Source organism: Salmo salar, chromosome 15, assembly GCF_965601325.2.
Source record: "Salmo salar chromosome 15, fSalSal1, whole genome shotgun sequence".
NCBI classification, from domain to species: Eukaryota; Metazoa; Chordata; class Actinopteri; order Salmoniformes; family Salmonidae; genus Salmo; species Salmo salar.
Genome location: NC_138305.1, coordinates 82638021 through 82660228, shown reverse-complemented (window position 1 = coordinate 82660228; position 22208 = coordinate 82638021). Strand labels below are relative to the sequence as shown.

Genomic DNA, 22208 nt, shown 5'->3' with positions numbered 1-22208 from the left:
CTGAGAGGGTATTTCCTCTTGGTCTAATGGTCTAAGATGTTGGTTGCTTCCGTGGGAGACCTGGGTGCATATCTCGCGTGTTACAAATGTTCAACACTTTTTTTCTTTACTGGCTGTATAACTGCATCATATAGTGGAATGGGGTTGTAAATTAAGGTTTTATCATATTTCATTCTTGACAAGCTGTGCCAGAGGCTAAACAGAGGCTGTAGTGAGTCCTTAGAGATTTATATATCCCTTCAGGGCCAGGTGATTTTTCAGTACTCAGACTGGACTTATGGCCCATTTACTGAGAAAGCTTTTAATGGCCACTCTGAAGGTTTTACAGTATTTCTGCCTATTATTTTATTGTTTATGCATTACTGAAGGATCCCCACAAGGCTTTACAGAGGGGTGGGCTATAAAATCAGGAATTACCAATTTGTATTCAAAAGGAGATGTCTTTAATATGATAATACATTTTCCAGTACTTGTGGGTAGATAGAAACATATTGTACTTTGACGAAAACCTGACGTGGTCTTGATACTTTCTCCGGCTCTGAGTGGTGCATTGTGGAGACTTGTTTGTCCTTGTAAGCTTTTAGTCTGTTTTTTTTCTCCCAGCTACACTGATTGGCCTTTTGCCAGGTGATAAAAATCAGTTATCTCCTTTTGAACTCCCATAGACAGGAGCTTGTGGGGCATCCATCAGCTGTATAGAGGAATAAGATAATCAATATGGGGGATCTGGACTTGAAGCACAACATCCCCTGCTGCTGGCACAGGAACAATATGGGGCCCTCTCTTTCAATTTCGCTCTTAATTGCCCTTCAAAGTTCCATTAAATGTATTAAATAAGATCCTGTTTCACAGGTTGGATGACATATGAATAGGCCTGCTTTTGGATATAATTGACTTAAAAAGTACCCTCACAGTTGTGTGACCTTTCCATTACCTACTCTTTGGTGGTCTCATTTGTAATTCTTGGGGAGGTTGTCATTTTGTATTTTCTTCGTACAGTATTGCATTTTCAATTCACCAATGGTTGGGACTTGGATTCTTCCCAGTACATTCATCATACTGTAGGCTTTTGTAAAGGAAATACAGTTGAGGAAAGGTTGTTTTTTAAATAATGGAATTAAAGCCCTATTTCCTTCAAAAAGCTGCAAAACAGTTCTTCATCCTTATAGGGTTGTTATGAAACATTCACTTTGGACTATGAATTCAGCAAACCTATGTTAGAGGAGATAAGAAATACAAAGATAAATCATCAACATAAAACACCCCAAGTCCTTCTTGGCAACTAAGTCCAGATCTAAGTGATTGATTGAGTGCTATTGTAAGTTTTTGGACATATCTCTGAAGAGTATAGTCTCCTCCAGAGAAGTGCTTCAAAAAGTCTCACTACAATAAGCATGTTGGACAGGTGTAAAAGTGTTGGAGGTATTCCTTATGCACATTACATTTTCATTTACATTTTGGTAATTTAGCAAATGCTCTTATCCAGAGTGACTTACAGTTAGTGCAATCAACTAAGGTAGGTAAGACAACCACATAGGCATTGCAAGTAAAAACGTTCTTCAATAAAACTTCTACAGTATCAGCAAAATCAGTGCTAGTAAGAAAATACAAATGCAAGTGTTAGTGCAAGAAAGACGAGTTTAACATGACAATATGACAGCTATCATGATTCAACACAATATACTGTATATCAATCACTCAGGAGTATGTACAGAACAGTCTTCCAACAATAGATTAAACTTTGTAGCTCATACAAAGTTAACCTGTGTAGACATGGTACAGTACTCTTGTCGTTGTCTGTTTTCTCAGGTTTATCACAGGATGCTAACAGTATGTTATCTACTAAATAACACAACAGAAACTTAGTTTACAAACTTGCTTGCATGCACATACAAACGCACAAAAACACACACCAAATAGGTGTCCTTGACCCCTGGCCAGCGTTCAGTATTTATGTGTTAACTCAAAGGCCATGAATCTGCCCCTATCCTTGTGGAACATACAACCTGGTCTCAGGGCTTCGTATGATTTGGTACGTAATATTTATTCTCTTCATTTAGTATGATATGTTACGTTATGTTAGGTCACATTATGAATAGAATAGCGGTCATACAAAATCATATGATTTAAATAACGTATAGTATCATATGTCTTTCCCGGTCGTAAAATAGCATATGAATTGTATGAAGTAACACATTACTTTTTGGAGGACATATAGTATTATACATCTTTCTCTGAGACAAGGTTGCTTGTTGCGTCATAACAACAAAGGACAATTACAAAGGACAATTACAGGGAGAATTTATGGTAAGGTGAAATAACGACAAAGGTTAGGATAATTTACGTTAAAAGTTTAGGGAACTAAAACGACAAAGGTTAGAAGAATTTACGTAAAAGGTTAGGAGAATTAAGTTAAGGTTAGGAAAAGAGTTTGGGGAAGGGTTAGCTATAATGCTGCAGTTGTCACTGACATGACTCAAACACGTAACCTTTGAATTGCTCGACGGTCGCGGTGTAGGCCCACCCATCCTCCCCGACCAACCTCACTACTTACAGTACATTTATGTCTAAAGTAACTAGAGTCTAGAGACCATTAGTACATATCATATGTCTTGGAGGTGCACAACAATATGAATAGTATGCTTCGTATGGCTTTGAGGCCAGGCTGGAAGATAAGGCAGTAGTAATTTATGTGACACAAGAACCACCATTTTAAATGCACCACCATTTTCCAATAGATTTTATTTCAAATGAGAAAATGGGGGCATCCTATAGCGTCATCAATGCTGCTACCTTAGACTCACATCCACTTCACTTAGCAGTAATTCACAATAATGTGTCGAGTCAATATGAACTAACCTAAGCCAATCACCAATCTGCAAACTTTTCATTCAAAATTGTTGCGACAAAAGAGCTGTATATGGGCTCTGCTATAGAACCTCTTATTGCTGTTGTTTTTGTTTTTTTGCTTCTTTTGGGGTCAGATTTGGGTTAATGGGAAGTTGATTAATGAATTGCTCGGTTGGTTGCTTTATTAATGAACTAATTGCCTGCTTGGTTGATTAATTGATTTATGTTCACAACTGTAACCCATTTTCAATATTAACCACCATCCAGAATCCTAGCCATGTTAATTCATTGAGTATACTGTGGACCTTGCAGCTCCCCCTCACCTGATCGAGGAGCCTCAGGATGCTCAGAAGCCAATCGATGACACCCTGGTGTGGGAGTGCAAGGCCAGTGCCAAGCCAAAGTCCTCATACCGATGGCTGAAAAACGGCGAGCCTCTGGACACGATGGAGGTGAGTGTTTTCCTGTGAGGGTTGGAGGGAAGCCAGTCTCACTTCTTTAACAAAAATTGTTTTATTGCAGTACAGGTTTTTGTGATAAACTATCACTAGGTGATACCGCAATACCACAATGTGACCTAACTTTAAAAAAAATGTTGAATTAGAATGTGAGCAGTTAGTTGCACCTATGGTGTGCATTATAGAGCATTTTTCATACCTCATAAGGCATTATAAATGTTCTTTTAATGCATTATGAAGAGGGTGTTCATAAGAGGTGTTACCCAATTACTCAAATTACTAGAACGGACAAAACCAATCAGACTTATTAATTGTAATTCTATAGTCTAAAAACCTGGGACATGTGTTTACTCATACCTAATGCAAAATGTTTCATCTAAATACTTGACCATATTGTTGCTTTGTGAGAAAGGACATTGCTAATATGGTGAGCAATGACATGACTGTTTATGGGTGGAAGAACATAGCATAGTCATTCTATTTGGAAGAGCTTGCAGAATCTTAGCATACAATTGAAAAAGGCCCACATGTCTGTGTAGCAGGGTGAGTTTGTTTTGCGAATGAGCCAAAGTGATGCAATTTTCTGCTTGCGTCAAACACTGAGCCCCGCAGTAATCTGTTTTTCAATCTCTCCTATCTGCTCTTTCGAGTTTTTACCATTAAGCCACTTCTCCCCAGGGAAAGGAAACGAGAAGCCTTATCACACTGAGTAGATTTCACATTCATGCATTTGGCTTAGTTTGTTATTGTGGTAAATCCCGTGAATCACAGACACTTATAATGTCAGTGTTGGAATTGCGTAATGAACCTTCCACTGTGTTAAACAGGAAATGTGTTAAACACTTTTTTATATAAGTGAACAGATGTCCATTTAGTTGATTTAAGAATCAAGTTACTTTGATGTTAAAGTAGACTTAGTTTGGTATCTCAAAGGTGGTCAGCAGTCTCAAATGTGCAATTGTTGGGTGCAATTGAGAGGGTCATTTGAAGGTCAAGTGCTAGTCATCACACATCCCGGACCACATAAAACACTTGTTAGTATACCAGTGTACCTCAGCATTTATTGACTTTCAAATCACATATTCTATTCCAAATATCGGTCTGCGGAGGAAAGGTAACACACTTTTCATACATGTGGCTGTGTTAATGAGCTGGGGTGTTACCATTTTCTAAATGCCACCGTCAACCGCGGCAGCATTTAATCAATTTCCCAAACTCAAAGGTCAGCAGTGTAGTGGGAGAGGGGAGGAAAGGGAAAAGGCTACACGGACACTCCTGATCTGCAAAACGATGTTTCATTTCAGAGTTAGTTAAAATTGGGTTAGGGTTAAGGGTTTGGTTAAGGTTAGGGTTAAGGTAAGGCTCAGTTTCAGATTTTGGTTAGTCATTTTACAGGTCAGGAGTGTCCTTATAGCCTCTTCTGGAGGAAAGGAAGGGGAAAGGTGCCATTTGTTATTCCTCATTACAATGGATCTGTCGGCCCAGTCTCTCTTTTTGCTCCGACTGTTCCTAATTTTGGCTAGACGCCAAGGGAAATAGATGGCGTTGAGTAGGGCTGTAACTTAAAATGTCACCTCTTGAAATGAGGACCTTCTCATGCACATATTTCCCCACTCAATAGCTAGCCCTGGACAAATTAATGAGTGCATCTCGAGGTGTTCCGATTTTTACAAATGCCCTCTAAAGTCACAAACATGACTTTGGATTCATTGCTGTTTTTTGTGTCTGTTCACCTAGCAGTGTCAGTGATGGGATCGTTAAATCCATTTCATACGACATGAGGTGCTCAAATGGCCTTTCAACTATCAACGTAAAATACTGCTAAAATCAGAGAATAGTCAAGCTTAATTAATGACGCCCATAAAACAGATGTATGCCTCCATTTATTTTCTCTGCTAGAGCTAGAATCCAGGCAGAAACTCATCTAGCATTGTTCAAGTGGACAATGCTGGGCACCGAATGGAACAGTGAGGCTCAACCCCTACACACACACACACACACACACACACACACACACACACACACACACACACACACACACACACACACACACACACACACACACACACTGGTAGAGATACAGAGACTCACGCTTTGTGCCATCCCAAGTGCTGCATGCACTGCCCCCTCTCGCAGCCTCTAACACTGAGTCAGCCACTCACCCATCGCATGACTGAGACTCATAAGGGCCCCTCAGCAGGGTCACTCACTGATGGTAAGGGACAGCCTTGTATTTTCAAGAGGCAGAGCAGTAATGCTTTCAGACAACAGACAGAGTGCAGGACGGTCCCTCCGGAACTGCTCTCTCAATGACATTAAAAGACCGGCTGCACTCAATGGAGAAGATCAAGGGCAAGAACAATGAGTGTAGCCAGACTAAATTGACACGACTATAAAAGGGGTGTAGGAAGCAGTGGCAATTCTCATAAAGGTCAAAGAGAGAATAGAGGAGGAAAGAAGCGGATGTCATCCACTTTCTGTTTGTGTTTGTGCGTGCGTGCTTGTGTGTGCGTGTGTGTGTGTGTGTGTGTGTGTGTGTGTGTGTGTGTGTGTGTGTGTGTGTGTGTGTGTGTGTGTGTGTGTGTGTGTGTGTGTGTGTGTGTGTGTGTGTGTGTGTGTGTGTGTGTGTGTGTGTGTGTGTGTGTTTCTGTACTTGCATTCACGCGTGCCTCTTATCAACTCAATATTATTTTTGATCCTGCATAACAAACAGCTCTTCTGAATAAGACGGTCATCCCAGATTTAGCAAGTCTATTATGTTCCTGATTAATTCCACAGGGACTGTTCATTTAAACTATCATTTGATGAGGTTTCAGGAACATTTTTAGCAGAGGGGGTTAGAATAATCCCCTATGGGCCTATTAGGACCCCAGAAAATTAGCAGTATTTTAATTACCACCCCCCTGACGAGGAGAAATAGTGGCTACAGCTGAAATTAGATCAGGTCTTCCAACGGAATACAACTGTTTCCATGGAGTATTATTTCAAGTGTCTACACACAGCCCTTATTTTGTGCCCATAAACTGCTTATAATTTGCTGTTTCATAAATCATCAGTTCGTTATTTTCCATTTTTAAGCCGTGAGGTAACACTTAATTTGGTTACACTTCAGCCCTTTGTCAAAGGGCCTCAAACAAAATGTTATCAAACCTAAAGTATACAGTATGGAGAAGCAATAAATATAAATGATACTTTGCGAGCACAGTGTGTGGGAGCTTCTTTCATTTGAACACCAAACCTTAAAATGTCACCAAGTATGTGTATTTATGTAACGATATTCGTCGTCTGAAGAGGAAGAATCATCGGACCAAAACGCAGCGTGGTAAGTGTTCACGCTTTCTTTAATAAACTGAACACTAAAACAAAATTAACAAAGAGAAGAACCGAAACAGTTCCATAAGGTGCAAAACACTAAACAGAAATGAACTACCCACAAAAACCCTGTGGGAAAAGGCTACCTAAGTATGGTTCCCAATCAGAGACAACGATAGACAGCTGTCCCTGATTGAGAACCATTCCCGGCCAAAACAAAGAAATACACAAAACATAGAAAAGGGCACATAGAATGCCCACCCTAGTCACACCCTGGCCTAACCAAAATAGAGAACAAAAACCCTCTCTATGGCCAGGGCATGACAATTTATTAAGGAACCCCAGCAGCAGCTGCTCTTCCTGCTGTCCAGCAACATTAAGGCAGTTATATACAATGTAAAATATTACATTACATTTCATACATTTTTTCACAACACATAAAGTGTGTGCCCTCAGGCCATTACTCTACTGTCACCTATCTACAATACAAACTCCATGTGTACAGTATATGTGTTTAGAGTGTGTGTGCTAGCGGTTGTGTGTGTGTGTGTCTGTATCTGTGTGTGTGTGTCTCATCACGCTGTTCCATAAGGTGTATTTCTATCTGTTTTTTTTATTCTGATTCTACTGCTTGCATCAGTTATCTGATGTGAAATAGAGTTCCGTGTAGTCATGTGTGCCTCCCATAGTCTGTTCTTGACTTGTAGATTGTGAAGAGACCTTTGGTGGCATGTCTTGTGTGGTATACATGGGTGTCCAAGCTGTCTGTTAGTATCCTGCCCTACATTGTTTGTCTCTCATTAGTTTGAACCTGTTGAAGGCATCCTATCATACTATGAGTACAATAGCTCTCTCTCTGACTTTCAGATGGAAAACCAGGTGTCTCTTTTTCAGGACAGGGTGCAAGTGAACAACGGAGTCCTGACCATCAGCAGCTTGAAGCTGGCCGATATTGGGATGTACCAGTGTGTTGCAGAGAATAAACATGGCCGGGTCTTCACCAACACTGAACTCCAAGTTATAGGTAAGATTCAGCATGCCATTATCATCATCATTGTTGTCATTGTCATCGTCATTCAGCTGCATAACTAGCTCTCTTCAGTAGCTATGGTCACTAGCAAGGTTTGCAATTTAATTGTGTTGAAGCCACTTAAGGCCATACTGCACGCTATACATTGTTAGGTTCTTATTTTTCAGAGTAAATAACTCACGGACACTAGAGAAGCTTTAACCAACTGTAATTCTTCCCAAATGTTCTGTACAGCTGTATTCAGACAACAAAACATTTCTCACCATCACAGTTATATACATCCCACTTTACGACACTCCTCCTTCTCTCTCCAATCCTTACATCTTATGGTTCAACAGGAAGAAGGTAACTAGATACTGAACCCTGATTACTCCCTTAAGGGGAACTGACCTCACCTCCTGACCTCAACCCCTCCTTCCCCTAGTCCACAGATGTCCATCTGTCTCCCCTGTCTCAACCGTTGCTCTGCTCCCGTCCCCCAACACATTCCAACGCATTCCACAGCTATCTGTCTTTCTACAGAGGCCCAGTCTCTTTCTCATTTGATTCTATGCTTCTTTCCTATCATTTATTTAATATCTCAATGTTCAAAATGTCGAATCCAACAACATGTATCCTCCCATAGTCTAAATCCTGGAGGAAACCACAGGGTCGATTCAGTCCGTAACGTGGAAGATCTGTGTTGTAGTGTGGTTGACATTTAGGGCTGGATTCAACCAGTTCTGCCTTAACCTGCGATAACCAACAATTGCAAGTTTCATTGTTTTTATTTAGGTGATGTCGGAGGTGTAACTGCGTTGGAGCTGTCAAATTAGCAAGCGGCTCCCGGTGTTATACCTATCGTGAACATTGGCAGGATGCGCCGAGTCGCATTCGTAATAATCCCATGCAGCCTTGTTTACAAGTTCGAACACTGGAATGTGTGTTGTAATCTATACCTCGATTAGGCTGATATACTGTAAATCCTTATTATTTTGTTTAATGATTTTCATTTTGAGTGTCATTACTTCTATGTAGCCTACACTTTCTCGTTCTGAACATCTAACACGGGTGTGATTTAAGACTGGTGTGGTTTCATGACAATGACGACAAGAGCAGCCGCTCAGCAATTCGACAGCTCCAACGCCGTTACTATACACCTCTGACTTTGTCTAAACAAAAACAATGGAACTGCTATACAGTTGTTGGTTATAGCAGGTTAGAGCTGGAACTGATTGAATCTAGGCCTTAAAGGTCATTTCCGATTAAGCCAACATATGCAGCGTTTACCGTGGATGCAATCTCCGCAAACGCGGTAACATTGCCTTTAAATGTCAATCGCGCTACAACTCAGATCTTCCGCGTTATGGATTGAATCAAGCCCCAAGACTTTTAAGGCAGCCTTTCTTAAATATGGGTCTCGACCCAAAGTGGCTTGCGGACATGTCTGAGTTTTTGGATCTCAGCTTACTGTTTGTTGATAGTTAGAATAATAGAAAACACAAGGTGCAATTATGAAATGTTGTACTTCAGCAGTTTTCCTCTTGTTATGTCAGTCACTGACTGTCACTCAATTAGCCATGTCAGCTAACAATTTTTAGACTGGTAAATTAGTTTAGCCAGCTATGTAATCTTGTAGTAATCATGGCCGAATACCAACCAGGCACGCAGGGCACGTGCCTGTTAGTCACTGTCACTAAGATATCATATTAACATGGCATGAGTCATGGCAAAATGTGTAGAATTGCAGGAAATTAGCTTTAAAATGGCAAAGATTTCTCTCCACCACATAGCAAAATGTGCAGAATTGTAGGAAATGTTTTATTTTATTTTTTATTCTCTCTGCCATCAAGACGGGGGCCCCCCAACCAAATTTTGTTTAGAGACCCCAAAAGGGGGCATGTTTTCATGAGCTTGGGTCCCAGGCAAAGACTGAATTTCTCATTTGGATCCCAGGCTGAAGAAGTTTCAGAACCCCTATTTTAAGGCATGAGAGCGAAATGACTTGTTCCTCAGAGTTAGAGCAACTAATGTCATGGTGGTGTAGAGAATGAGAGCATAATTATTCCGAAAGTTAAAAGACCTTGGACAAATTGAATGACAATATCTGTTGGTCTGTAGGTATTAACCCTTTACACTCTACCCGTATACGGGTTGAAAATAGCAGATTTTGGCAGTGATGAGCGCCTAAATCGAAACACATTGGCTGTACAGTAACATGCTATAAATGACATCAGAGCTCAGGCTCTCCGCTTCACAGCGCTTTATGGGTTTTGACTGACAGAAGTTCTGAACTTGAGCACCGCACGTGACAATAAGTTGCCCCCATCCTTCCCGTTAATTTGGCAAATGTTTTGTTGACTGAGTGAGGGTATTGCTGTAAATTAAGAGGACTTTCTGTATTTTGAAAGATGAGACATTGAGGACCTACCCCACATTTTCCAGGGATATTCTTGTCATGTTACTGAATGTATCCAGAGTATTTTCAGATTTCGTTATCAACAAATGTGGCAAAAAGTACAGTACATTTTAAATTCACATAAAATCAACAGTGTAATGTTTTGATTCTGTCTTGTGTCAGGTAAACTGTTGTGTCCTCACCTTTGGTCGAATAATTTTCCCATAACCTCCAAACTGTTCCCTTTCAATTGCTACCATGCTTATGCATATGCTTTTCATATTTCTTCTGTAAGAAACATTTCAGTTTAGCCCTATTCGTATAGGCAAAGGGTTAAAGGGAGGAAGTGACATTTTTTGGTATATTTTTTTCTTAAACACTGGCAGGAAATAATTGCAAGGCGCATTGCACAGGTTCTCAGCGCTGTCATTGTCGCTCGGCAGCGTATTGGCTTTGAAGAGCGCTCTGCTGAGTCGATATGCATACAAAACAGATCCAGACGTCGGAGTGTTAGTAATTAAAGCCTAAAGGAGCGGCTACAAAGCCTCCCCTCGTTTTACATCTTTTCTTTTTTGTCAAAGCCCCACGGCTGAATGCTTGATGTATTACGCCCCAGCAAGGAAAACTGCAAGGCGTTCTAAAACGATGAAGCATCTTTCTTAAATGAATGTCTTTTTAAAGACGCCCGCTCCAAGTGTGTGCATGTGTGTGTGCGTGTGTGTGCGTGTGTGGTGTCTATGGAGGATGTGTGGTTAGCTGACCTACCTAATAGATATGGTGACCTACATGTTCTGAGGGATGCTCTCTCTTGATTTCTCTCTCTCTTCTTTCAATCCCTCTATTTTAGCCAATTGATATCTGTCTCTCCATCTCTCTCTCATAGCTGTAGCCCCAGATTTCTCCCAGAACATGCTGAAGCCTCAGACCCTGGCCAGGCAGGGGGGTGACGTGCTGATTGAGTGCAGGCCTAAGATGTCTCCACATGGGATGATCTCCTGGAGGAAGGGGAAAGAAGCACTCCGAGAGAGCCACAGGTATGGTGGAAAGCTGGGACAGGATTCTGAAGGGACATTCACAAACCTGGATTCAAATTGTACTTAATACAAATACTTTTTAGCATTTACTTCAGCCTGTCTGGAGTGCCAGGTGGGTGTTGTTTGCGATTGTGGGACTATTTCATTGGATCCATCGCGCTAAGCAGAATCAGTCAAGCATGCTAAAGTACTTGAAAGGTTTAAAATACTATTTGAACCCAGGTCTGATGCCCGTACTTTGTGAGAAATGCGGTGTGATATGTAAAGGAGATGTTGACACTGTTGTTATTTTACAGGATGCTTTGTATCAGGTAAATTAAATACATTGTAATAATGATTCCCTAGTTGTAAACTATGGTCCCTCATCTTGTGTCAGGGCAAGCTATGATTTTTCCTCCTTGATGGACCACTTGCAAAACAATTACCAATGTAGCGGTTACTAAATTAGTGTCAGTTAACCATCTCGGACCAGGGACCAGCAAGCAACATCCCACAGATCGACACAGGCCCACGGACTGGAGGTTGAGAAACACTGCCGTATTAGTTCTTAGGGATGCATACAAACACTTCTAAGTACAAAGCCATTTGGTGCCACACAGTTACCAATGTTGAATTATTTTCGATGATTTAACATAAGATTAGGGTCCTGTAGAATTACTGATATATTTTCTCATCTTCTTCCGTTTCCCCTTCTCCACTACTCTACTACGCTGTCTTGGGCTTTTTGTGGAACTGTTTTCAAGTGTTTACTTAAGGTAATTGGGACATTCTAGTCTTTGGCAGACACATCGATCCACTGATCCATCAGCTCATTACCACTGGGTTGGTCAAGTGAGAGGATTGTTAAATCTGAATGTATGAGCCAGGAATTGAGACACCAGGGTAGTGGATGAAATCTCAAGAAACGATCAATCATCGGTGGACTTACAACTTTAGCTAGACATCCCCTTTGTGGTATAATGGAACTGGGGGAACTGGCTAACAACCTAATTCCATTACTGTAGATCTGGGTGTAATACCTCTGGCACTACAGGTAGAGCAACAAGGGAAAAGGCAGGAAAAGCTCTATTTCTCTACACCACAGTGCCAATTGGTCAAAGTAATGTTGTATGAATTTTGCAAAAATGATCTGAATCATATGTATTTATAAATTCACTGTAGTGGTGATGTCTTAGTTTTTATTGATCTTTGGCCTTTTTCATTGATAGGTGCTGTAAATGTGGCATGGTCCAGCATGGTCATGCCCAAACATTTTTTAATATGAGGACTCATTCACACCACAGGAGGCTGCTGAGGGGAGGACGGCTCATAATAATGTCCCGGAACAGCGCTAATGGAATGGCATCAAACACCTGGAAACCATGTGTTTGATGTATTTGATACCATTCCTCTGATTCCGCTCCAGTCATTACCACAAGCCTGTTCTCCCCAATTAAGGTGCCACCAACCTCCTGTGATTCACACATGCACACACATGCACACACCATAACTCAGGAAGTACAACATTGGCCTTGGGCAGAATTCCTACAATATATGAAATATGACCACTAATTATGTGTGCGCCGGGATGAGAACGGAATACTGTTCACCTTACATATTTGACTGTTTATTCAGATACACCGATTAGAATAGAGAGCGACAGGGACAGGCGAAAGAGAGATGAACGGTCAGAAGAGGTTTATCTGGGAATCAAATCCCCAGGGGCCGTATGTGGTCATGACCTCCGGCATGAGATGAGAGAACATTGAAAAGAATCACACAGTAACAATCTAACCTCCCAAGCAGTCAATAAATAATTCTATCCACCAGACATAATTCTATAAGTCTGCTATAGATTGACTTCAATGTAGCCTGGTAGCAGATCTGTTCTGCAGCCAGCTCATCTGTCATGCTCGTTGTCAAACCAAGAAAAGAAGGTATGGCACGACAACAAATAACTGAGGATTTGGCTAAAGCACATAATCCATTTTTTACAAGGCTAACGTCAACGTTACCTTGCGCTATGACCTTCACCTCTGGTTGACCTACTGTATAGCTTTAACTGTTGTAGCCAGTACTCATACATTTAGCTTTTTAGGCAATTCATTTTTTTTTCTGTTATCAAAACCGCCATAGAAATTACACAAATTATTGCTATTGTTATTATTATCTTCACATTCCCTGCAATAGCGTCTTCGTTTTCACAGAGGAACGCCAAACGGGAGACATTACTACATGGGCACATCTGCCGGTGCATGTGAAGAATCAGCAGGGGTCTGCATTTCTTATTTGATCTGGGATTAATTGTCTTAACTGCCTCAGCAGCTTTTGTGCTGCATCTCCTGGATATCCTTCCGCAGGCCTGGAAGTCTCACCTCCCTCTGCCAACATTATTGAGAAGCACCAGAGGTGATGTACCAGGTGGAGCCATTCTACTTTGAAGAAATAGCTGGGTTGATACATCTCGCTCAGGAACAAGAATGAGGTGCTGTTGTTTGAACTGGCTTCTAGCAGTAATATCATTCCAAAGATTGAGTGTGAGGTGTGTCAAAATTGCACTTGTATTTTGCTATGGTAATGCTTCAGTAATGCTCCTAAAAATGAATTTGGTCAATATGTATTTATTTCTGTACAGATATATTCCTGGTGTGAGCAATTTTAATCTTCTCAAATCATCTACACCTAAGAAATATTTGATTTAGCATGGAAATATCCTAGAGTAGAGATGTGTATAGAAAAAGTAGTTGGCTAGGGTTATGGCTGCATCTTTCACAAACCAATTCCCCCTGTTTGTCTCTTAAGGATTCTTCTCCACTTTATCTAGATAGGACTGCACCGCTGTTATTGCAGGAGTGCTACACTACTAATCTATCTCACTGTCCTAATAACACTGATACTTCTTTCTAATCTTTGTGGTATTATTATGTGTAGATGCTCTGGGCCAGAGGAGAGCAAATGTACCAAGAACAGGTTTGGGCTGTGATTGTTTAATCAAGTCATGCAGCGTTGGCACTGCGCATCACAGGCACGTCTTAAACAGGATTTGTGTGTGTACTTATGCTGGGGCTACGACGTTAACCGTAATGGCTTACAAGTCATTTAATTTCAATGCTGACCAAACGGAAAGGACAAAACTCACAAAATACCTTTATAAAATTGCCATTGGAATTAAACCTCTATGTTATGTTAAACAGCACACGTTGTTGCTTAAAGAAAAAAGATGATCCATCTGTAAGCCTCTCAACCAAACAGACCACAATAAGTTCCTAGAGTCTCTAAAACTGAGGAAGAGAGTGTAATGTTTGTATCTCAATGAGGAGATGAAAACCCTACTCCCATATCAGCACAACGACAGTATTGTACAAAGACGACAATTAATGGTTTTCTCTTTCCAATGCTTTTTGAGCTTTGTGTATTCACATTATTTGATTATTTGATTTATTTCATGTAGCTGATAGCCTAGGTCCTACATAGTGCTCTGGAGTGTGGAATCTCCATTAGTTTCAGCCAATTATGAATATAAACCCTGGATGGCTGATGCTACAGTATGTATTTGCCAATGAGAGGCTTTGAGGCTCCGCCATATTGGTGGTACTCAGAAGGAGCAGTCCTCCATAAGAATGAATGGAATTGTACAGTATTTCAATTAAATGTTTGAATACAAAATTAGATATATTTAAGTATTTATGTGTTGTAGTAGGGACTGTAACATTAGTACTCTCACAGAATTCTATGTTAAGGGACATAGTGTTTTTTTATTTAAAAAAGTATGTTCAGTTCACATAATTCATTTAAAAATATGCATTAAGGTGTATGTAATAGAATATACTTGGCAAAAACGAATGTAGCTCCAAAACAGCGCCCCCCTCTCAGTCATCTGGGTATACAGTGCCAGTCAAAGTTGGGACACACCTACTCATTCCAGGGTTTTTCTTTATATTTATTATTTTCTACATTGTAGAATTAAAGTGAAGACTTCAAAACTACGAAATAACACATATGGAATCATGCAGTAACCAAAAAAGTGTTTAACAACTTAAAATATATTTTATATTTGAGATTCTTCAAAGTAGCCACCCTTTGCCTTGATGACAGCTTTGCACACTCTGGCATTCTCTCAATCAGCATCATGAGGTAGTCACCTGGAATGCATTTCAATTAACAGGTGTGCCTTGTTAAAAGGTCATTTGTGGGATTTCTTTCCTTCTTAATGCGTTTGAGCTACTCGGTTGTGTTGTGACAAGGTATCCCGAAGATAGCCATATTTGGTAAATGACCAAGTCCATATTATGGTTAAGAACAGCTCAAATAACAAAGAGAAATGACAGTCCATCATTACTTTAAGACATGAAGGTAAGTCAATCCAGAAAATGTCAAGAAGTGCAGTCGCAAAAACCATCAAGCGCTATGATGAAACTGGTTCTCATGAGGACCGCCACAGGAAAGGAAGACCCAGAGTTACCTCTGCTGCAGGGGCTAAGTTCATTAGAGTTAACTGCACCTCAGATTGCAGCCCAAATAAATGCTTCAGAGTACAAGTAATAGACACATCTCAACATCAACCGTTAAGAGGAGACTGGATGAATCAGGCCTTCATGGTTGAATTGCTGCAAAGAAACCACTACTAAAGGACACCAATAAGAAGAGGAGACTTGCTTGGGCCATGAAACACAAGCAATGTACATTAGACTGGTGGAAATCTGTCCTTTGTTCTGATGAGTCCAAATATGAGATTTTTGGTTCCAACCTCTGTGTCTTTGTGAGACGCAGAGTAGGTGAACGGATGATCTCTGCATGTGTGGTTACCACTGTGATGTATGGAGGAGGAGGTGAGAATGGTGTGGGGGTGCTTTGCTGGTGACACTGTCAATGATTTATTTAGAATTCAAGGCACACTTAACCAGCTACCACAGCATTCTGCAGCGATACACCATCCCAGCTGGGATGTAGAAAATAGTAAAAAAATAAAGTACTTTTTTTTTGGGGGGGGGGGGAATGTATCACGTTGTCTAATGATTGGAGACAGGTGCAGGAATACGTAATAGGGTTTTTTATTTACTCGACCCAAACAAACGAGCGAGGTGTAAACCTCTAAATAATACACAGGACAAGTCCCGTAAAACAAGTGCACAATAACACGTAGCATGGAAGCCGGTACAACAGCACAGGTACTCACAGGGCCAACGGACATGGTGACAATAACTGACAAGGACAATGGGGAACAGAGGGCACATATATAACCTACTAATCATGGGGAATGGGAACCAGGTGTGCATAATGAGACAAGACAGTCCGGGGTTGGTGGTGATCAATCCAGTTCAGTGACGCCTAGAAGGCCAGTGATGAAGACCTCCGGAGCTGGTGAATGGAATGTCCAGCAGTACCTGGGGAATCCTTGACAGAATGAGTAGGTGTGTCCAAACGTTTGACTGGTGCTGTGTACGTAATTGGTTGTTACCCACTTCAACATGTTTCCCCAAGTCAATCTAATAATTCCCCATGGTTTGTTCTGAGAATGACTGCTTTCTGCTTACATCTTTGGAATAAATTTTGATACATACTGCACTCTAACTCTCCAAGCCAGGGTCTGTATTGGGGATATAAACTCAGCAAAAAAATAAATGTTCCTTTTTCAGGACTCTGTCTTTCAAAGATAATTCGTAAAAATCCAAATAACTTCACAGATCTTCATTGTAATTGGTTTAAACACTGTTTTCCATGCATATTCAATGAACCATAAACAATTAATGAACATGCACCTGTGGAACGGTCGTTAAGACACTAACAGCTTACAGACGGTAGGCAATTAAGGTCACAGTTACGAAAACTTAGGACACTAAAGAGGCCTTTCTACTGACTCTGAAAACACCAAAAGAAAGATGCCCAGGGTCCCTGCTCATCTACGTGAACGTGCCTTAGGCATGCTGCAAGGAGGCATGAGGACTGCAGATGTGACCAGGGCAATAAATTGCAATGTCCGGTCTGTGAAACGCCTAAGACAGCGCTACAGGGAGACAGGACGAACAGTTGATGTAACAACACCTGCACAGGATCGGTACATCCGCACATCACACCTGCGGGACAGATACAGGATGGCAACAACAACTGCCCGAGTTACACCAGGAACGCACAATCCCTCCATCAATGCTCAGACTGTCTGCAATAGGCCGAGAGAGGCTGGACTGAGGCCTTGTAGGCCTGTTGTAAGGCAGGTCCTCACCAGACATCACTGGCAACAACATTGCCTATGGGCACAAACCCATCGTCGCTTGACCAGACAGGACTGGCAAAAAGTGCTCTTCACTGACGAGTCGTGGTTTTGTCTCACCACGAGTGATGGTTGGATTTGCGTTTATCGTCGAAGAAATGAGCGTTACACCGAGGCCTGTACTCTGGAGCGGGATCGATTTGGAGGTGGAGGGTCCGTCATGGTCTGGGGCGGTGTGTCACAGCATCATCGGACTGAGCTGGTTGTCATTGCAGGCAATCTCAATGCTGTGCGTCACAGGGAAGACATCCTCCTCCCTCATGTGGTACCCTTCCTGCAGGCTCATTCTGACATGACCCTCCAGCATGACAATACCACCAGCCATACTGCTCGTTCTGTGCATGATTTCCTTCAAGACAGGATTGTCAGTGTTTTGCCATGGCCAGCGAAGAGCCCGGATCTCAATCCCTTGAGCAAGTCTGGGACCTGTTGGATCGGAGGGTGAGGGCTAGGGCCATTCACCCCAGAAATGTCCGGGAACTTGCAGGTACCTTGGTGGAAGAGTGGGGTAACATCTCACAGCAAGAACTGGCAAATCTGGTGCAGTCCATGAGGAGGAGATGCACTGCAGTACTTAATGCAGCTGGTGGCCACACCAGATACTGACTGCTACTTTTGATTTTGACCCCCCCCCCCCCCCTTTGTTCAGGGACACATTATTCAATTTCTGTAAGTCACATGTCTGTGGAACTTGTTCAGTTTATGTCTCAGTGGTTGAATTTTATTATGTTCATACAAATATTTACACATGTTAAGTTTGCAGAAAATAAACGCGAGTTTAGTAGTGATAAATAATATGTCCAGGATTTAACTTTAACACCATCCAGTAACAGAGAGAAAAACATGTATTTATCACAAACTGTGATTTTGTAGGAAATTCACAACGGTCCCCGTGTACCTTAATTGCTGTAGTGCCCTTGAAGAAAGGGAGGGCAAAGACAAGTCATTTCATAGAGAGGAAACTCTCCTTAAATATGGGCTGCATCTTTATATTCTATTCCGCTTTGAAAGATAAGGAGGAAGTCTGCACTGTGCAGTTTGCAGTATAATGTCAAGTCTTCTCCAAGTGAAATCTCATATCCATAACTCTTTATTCTGGTCCATTTCATTGGAAGCCCTCTGATAAAGTTAGAAGAGGTGCTTCCCTCTCCCGGGGGCCTAGTTATAGAAATTGACTAATGCCATTTGATTCTGGTGAGCTTAGCAGGTCATATTTGATTGTTGGGGAAAGGATAGCTATCCTGTATGCTAAGGGATATATTTTGGGAGCTGTGTCTTTTTAAGAATTTGTAGCTTCATTTCCTTTGAAAGCCTTTTTAATGTGCATAGGGCATTGGTGAGACTCATCACACCCTCTTGAGCAGTTGTGATGATGAGAGAGCTGCTTAGAGCAGGGATGTGCAGGGATCTTACGTATTGATTAATAGCGGAAGGTATTATCAGAATATGAAAATGAACGCTAGTCCTAGTTCAGATGATTGGGTCGGAATCCATCACTTAATTCACCTCAGCAACTTACTTCCGTTCACATGAATATACTTAATATCCTGTGTATTTAGTGTTTGCACAGGCAATCTTCTGCAATTTACACATTATAGATCACACATAATCAGCCTTACCATTTATTTATTTGTGTCAATCATTTGTCTTCTGCATTAGGTTATTGGTTCATTTTTTCATCATCAATATGGTTGCTACCTAAGATGAGTTCAGTTGGCTTATAATAAATTACATCTTCATAAGCCTTTCATTACATATCACTCTGACCAACAGATGTGTGGCTTTAGATCTGTGGCACCAGTGTTTATACAAACGCTTTAAACATAGTGATATGACAGTGCCACAAGCAGCAAGATGAACTGCAGATTTTGCAGATGAGCACGTTGCAAGCTCTTGCACTCACACAAAAAAATAGATGTGCACGGGTGTGCGTCACGCAACATGTTAGCTGCTGGACCAAAACTGCAGAGACGTTTGGCCTTGCGATTCACATTCATAGTTATTGCGTAAGTAGGCCCGATATTGCTGTTTACTTGGTGTATGGCTGACTCTACCTTTAACTATGGACTGTTGTCATGGTACCTGATGGTCAAGGGCAGGGGTGCACAGCTCCAGTCTGAGCCACAGCAGCAGTACCACTGGTTCTCTTTTTTCATTGATCAATAAAACATCTCACTGTTCTGACCACTAGACAGAGTCCACACAACTGATTAGATCTATTGAAACTGATGATTCAATGGCAAGGGTGATATAACCAGCAAAAACTGCAGCCCTTGAGGTCTGCATCTGTGAAGAGAACAGAATGGTTTCACTCCTCACTGAAGATTTAGAACAATGTTTAAAATAATAGTTTCAATGCGGGTCAAATGTTACTTTATTTTATTTGTTCAATCTCTGTATATCTTTCACCCACTCCTCAATAATAGCATTCTCAAACCTTTAGAAACAGGCCTTAGTTGGATGACAGTTTCTGTGACATCAGTGTAGTATGACTTATGATATTGACATTCCTTTTTTTTATTCATTTCTAGAGTCTCAGTGTTGGACAATGGAAGTCTTCGAATAGCAAACGTTACCAAAATGGATGTCGGCCTCTACACCTGCGTGGCAAGGAACCAGTTTGGAGTGGCAAGCAGTGCTGGGAGTCTTTTGGTTAAAGGTATCTCTACTTCCACTCCCTGAGATGGCTCTCCATTTCTCTAATCCTTGCATTAAGATGTACATTTAAAAAAAAAAAATGCTGACTGGATGCTTGCAGCAGCAGATTGTACTGCAGGCTTCACGAGTAGGTTTGGTTGTTTGTTATTAGTTGAGAGTAGGATCCTTAGAGAGTTTTTAATTCGGTTAATATAATGACCCTGCACTATTGGAGAAGAGGAGGTATTTTGGAATAGGACAAAATTAATTGTATGACTTTTTACATCACCAGAGCATGAAGAAAGGGACCAATGTTTTCCTTGGCAATAGAAGATAACTATCTGCACTATCCATGAACAAGTGTCTCATTAGAGGAACCAGACTACAGAGCCATGTAAGGATGGATGATACAATAACAGATAGTTTCCATGTACCACACAAACATACAATTAGTTGATTGGGCAGGTTCAGAGTTAGCATTGGATTTAAGATTCATTGCATTGCTATGCCTTAATGTTTAATTCATACCTTCCTGGGGTAGCTAATAGCCATGCTCTGTTTGTTTAAGAGTTACATCTATTTAAATCACCCGCTTCTGCAAGGCAATGGATTTCCAAGCCCTTCTAAAGAGCAGAGTCAACAACAGTGCTCTATTAAAATGCCTTTTGGTGATTCCTCACAATTTATGAATTTCAAATTGTTTGGTAAAGAAACTGCTTTCATTTCCTTTTTTTCAGCCCTTTTGCCTCTAAGAATGGCAGTATCTTACATACTGTATATTTTACAGGTGATTTTTGTAGACTATATTCATGAAATCCAGCCAGTCCCCTTTGAAAGAAATCAATATCAGCCACAGTCAGTAAAAGTATTGCCCAACTTTGCTGACTGAATACCATTCTTAAAGGGTTTTTTTCCCCCTTAGTCCACTGTTGATACAGTCACAAATGTTTTGCATGTCAGCAGTCAAGTTTTCAAGATGTTGGACTTTCAAGAAGCAAAGTGTCAACCGGCCACATCATCATGACTCTTGGAAGATTAGTCCAAATGAGGACTAAAAGAAATCAAAAAAAGAAATCAAAATTCACGATGATTCAAAATTCAAAACATAGTTTTTGAGTGGATTTTCCCTGTAATAGTACTTTCACATTCAGGGCTTGAGATATGGGCACGTACCCATATCTCCATATTTGCCCTTAACTCAAACTGAGTTTCAGATATGCAATTTCACATCAATGCAAGTCTCACATTCAAGTATAAGTTATGTGTGTGTTTCTCAAGTTCGGATCCCGCTCTTAGCAGAGTGAGTGATCTGTCAGCATGGTGCCATACAAGAATCAAACTCTACATTTTACCATTGCTAGCAACATGCTACAATCAACTACTTATTTAATCTACAATAAGTGTCTGGCTGTTATGATAGCAATGAAAGCTACAACAAATGTGACAGACTGTTATTTTATGGAGAGACATACCCTGCAGGAATGTGCACAGTTAGGGCCCTAGTGGTGCTCAAGAACCTGCCCTTTTGCCCTATGAGGAAAACGTTTTTTTTATGTATCTGAATTGTCCATAAAACTAGCTAATCTCACAAATCACCCCTGCCCTTCTGTCGCCAGGGGACAAATCAACTGTTTTTTTAAAAGGCTGATGTCACCAAAAAAATTAAACTTTGTAAAGACTAGTTAGATTGTTTCAACAGTATAGCTATAACTAGCTAGCTAACTAGATAGCTGATTTACATCATCTTCTAGCTACATTCGCAATGATCAGATACAGACGCAGTAGAGGACTATGATTGTAGTCAATTAATTAAAGTTAAAGTTTTTATTTAATTTAAAAAATGAAATAAAATGTTATTGGTCACATACACGTGTTTATCAGATGTTATTGCGGGTGTAGCGAAATGCTTCTGTTTCTAGCTCCGACAGTGCCGTAATATCTAACAATTTCACAACATATACTTGTCACGACTTCTGCCGAAGTCGATGCCCCTCCTTGCACGGGTGGTGCTCGGCGGTCGACGTCACCGGTCTTCTAGCCATCATTGATCAGTTTTTCATTATCCATTGGTTTTGTCTTGTCTTCCATCACACCTGTTTCTAATCCCATTAATTACCTGTGTATTTAACCCTCTGTCTCCCCTCATGTCCTTGTCGGTGATTGTTTGTATGTTATGTTACGTGGATTTTGTGTATCGGTGTGCGACGGTTATCCATTACCCATTTTATTTTGTACTTTTGGTTTTGGAGTTTGTTTTAATTAA

At 40.9% G+C, this 22208-nt stretch overlaps 1 protein-coding gene across 1 annotated transcript in view; it reads left to right on the top strand.

Annotated features, from left to right (window-relative positions):
* Positions 1-22208, top strand: part of cntn3a.1 (contactin 3a, tandem duplicate 1) — a 107703-nt gene that overhangs the window by 66848 nt on the left and 18647 nt on the right. The window contains exons 9-12 of the mRNA XM_014145840.3: positions 3163-3302; positions 7515-7644; positions 10911-11061; positions 19840-19967. Coding sequence (XP_014001315.1) covers positions 3163-3302; positions 7515-7644; positions 10911-11061; positions 19840-19967 — 549 coding nt within the window. The remainder of the gene's footprint in view (positions 1-3162; positions 3303-7514; positions 7645-10910; positions 11062-19839; positions 19968-22208) is intronic.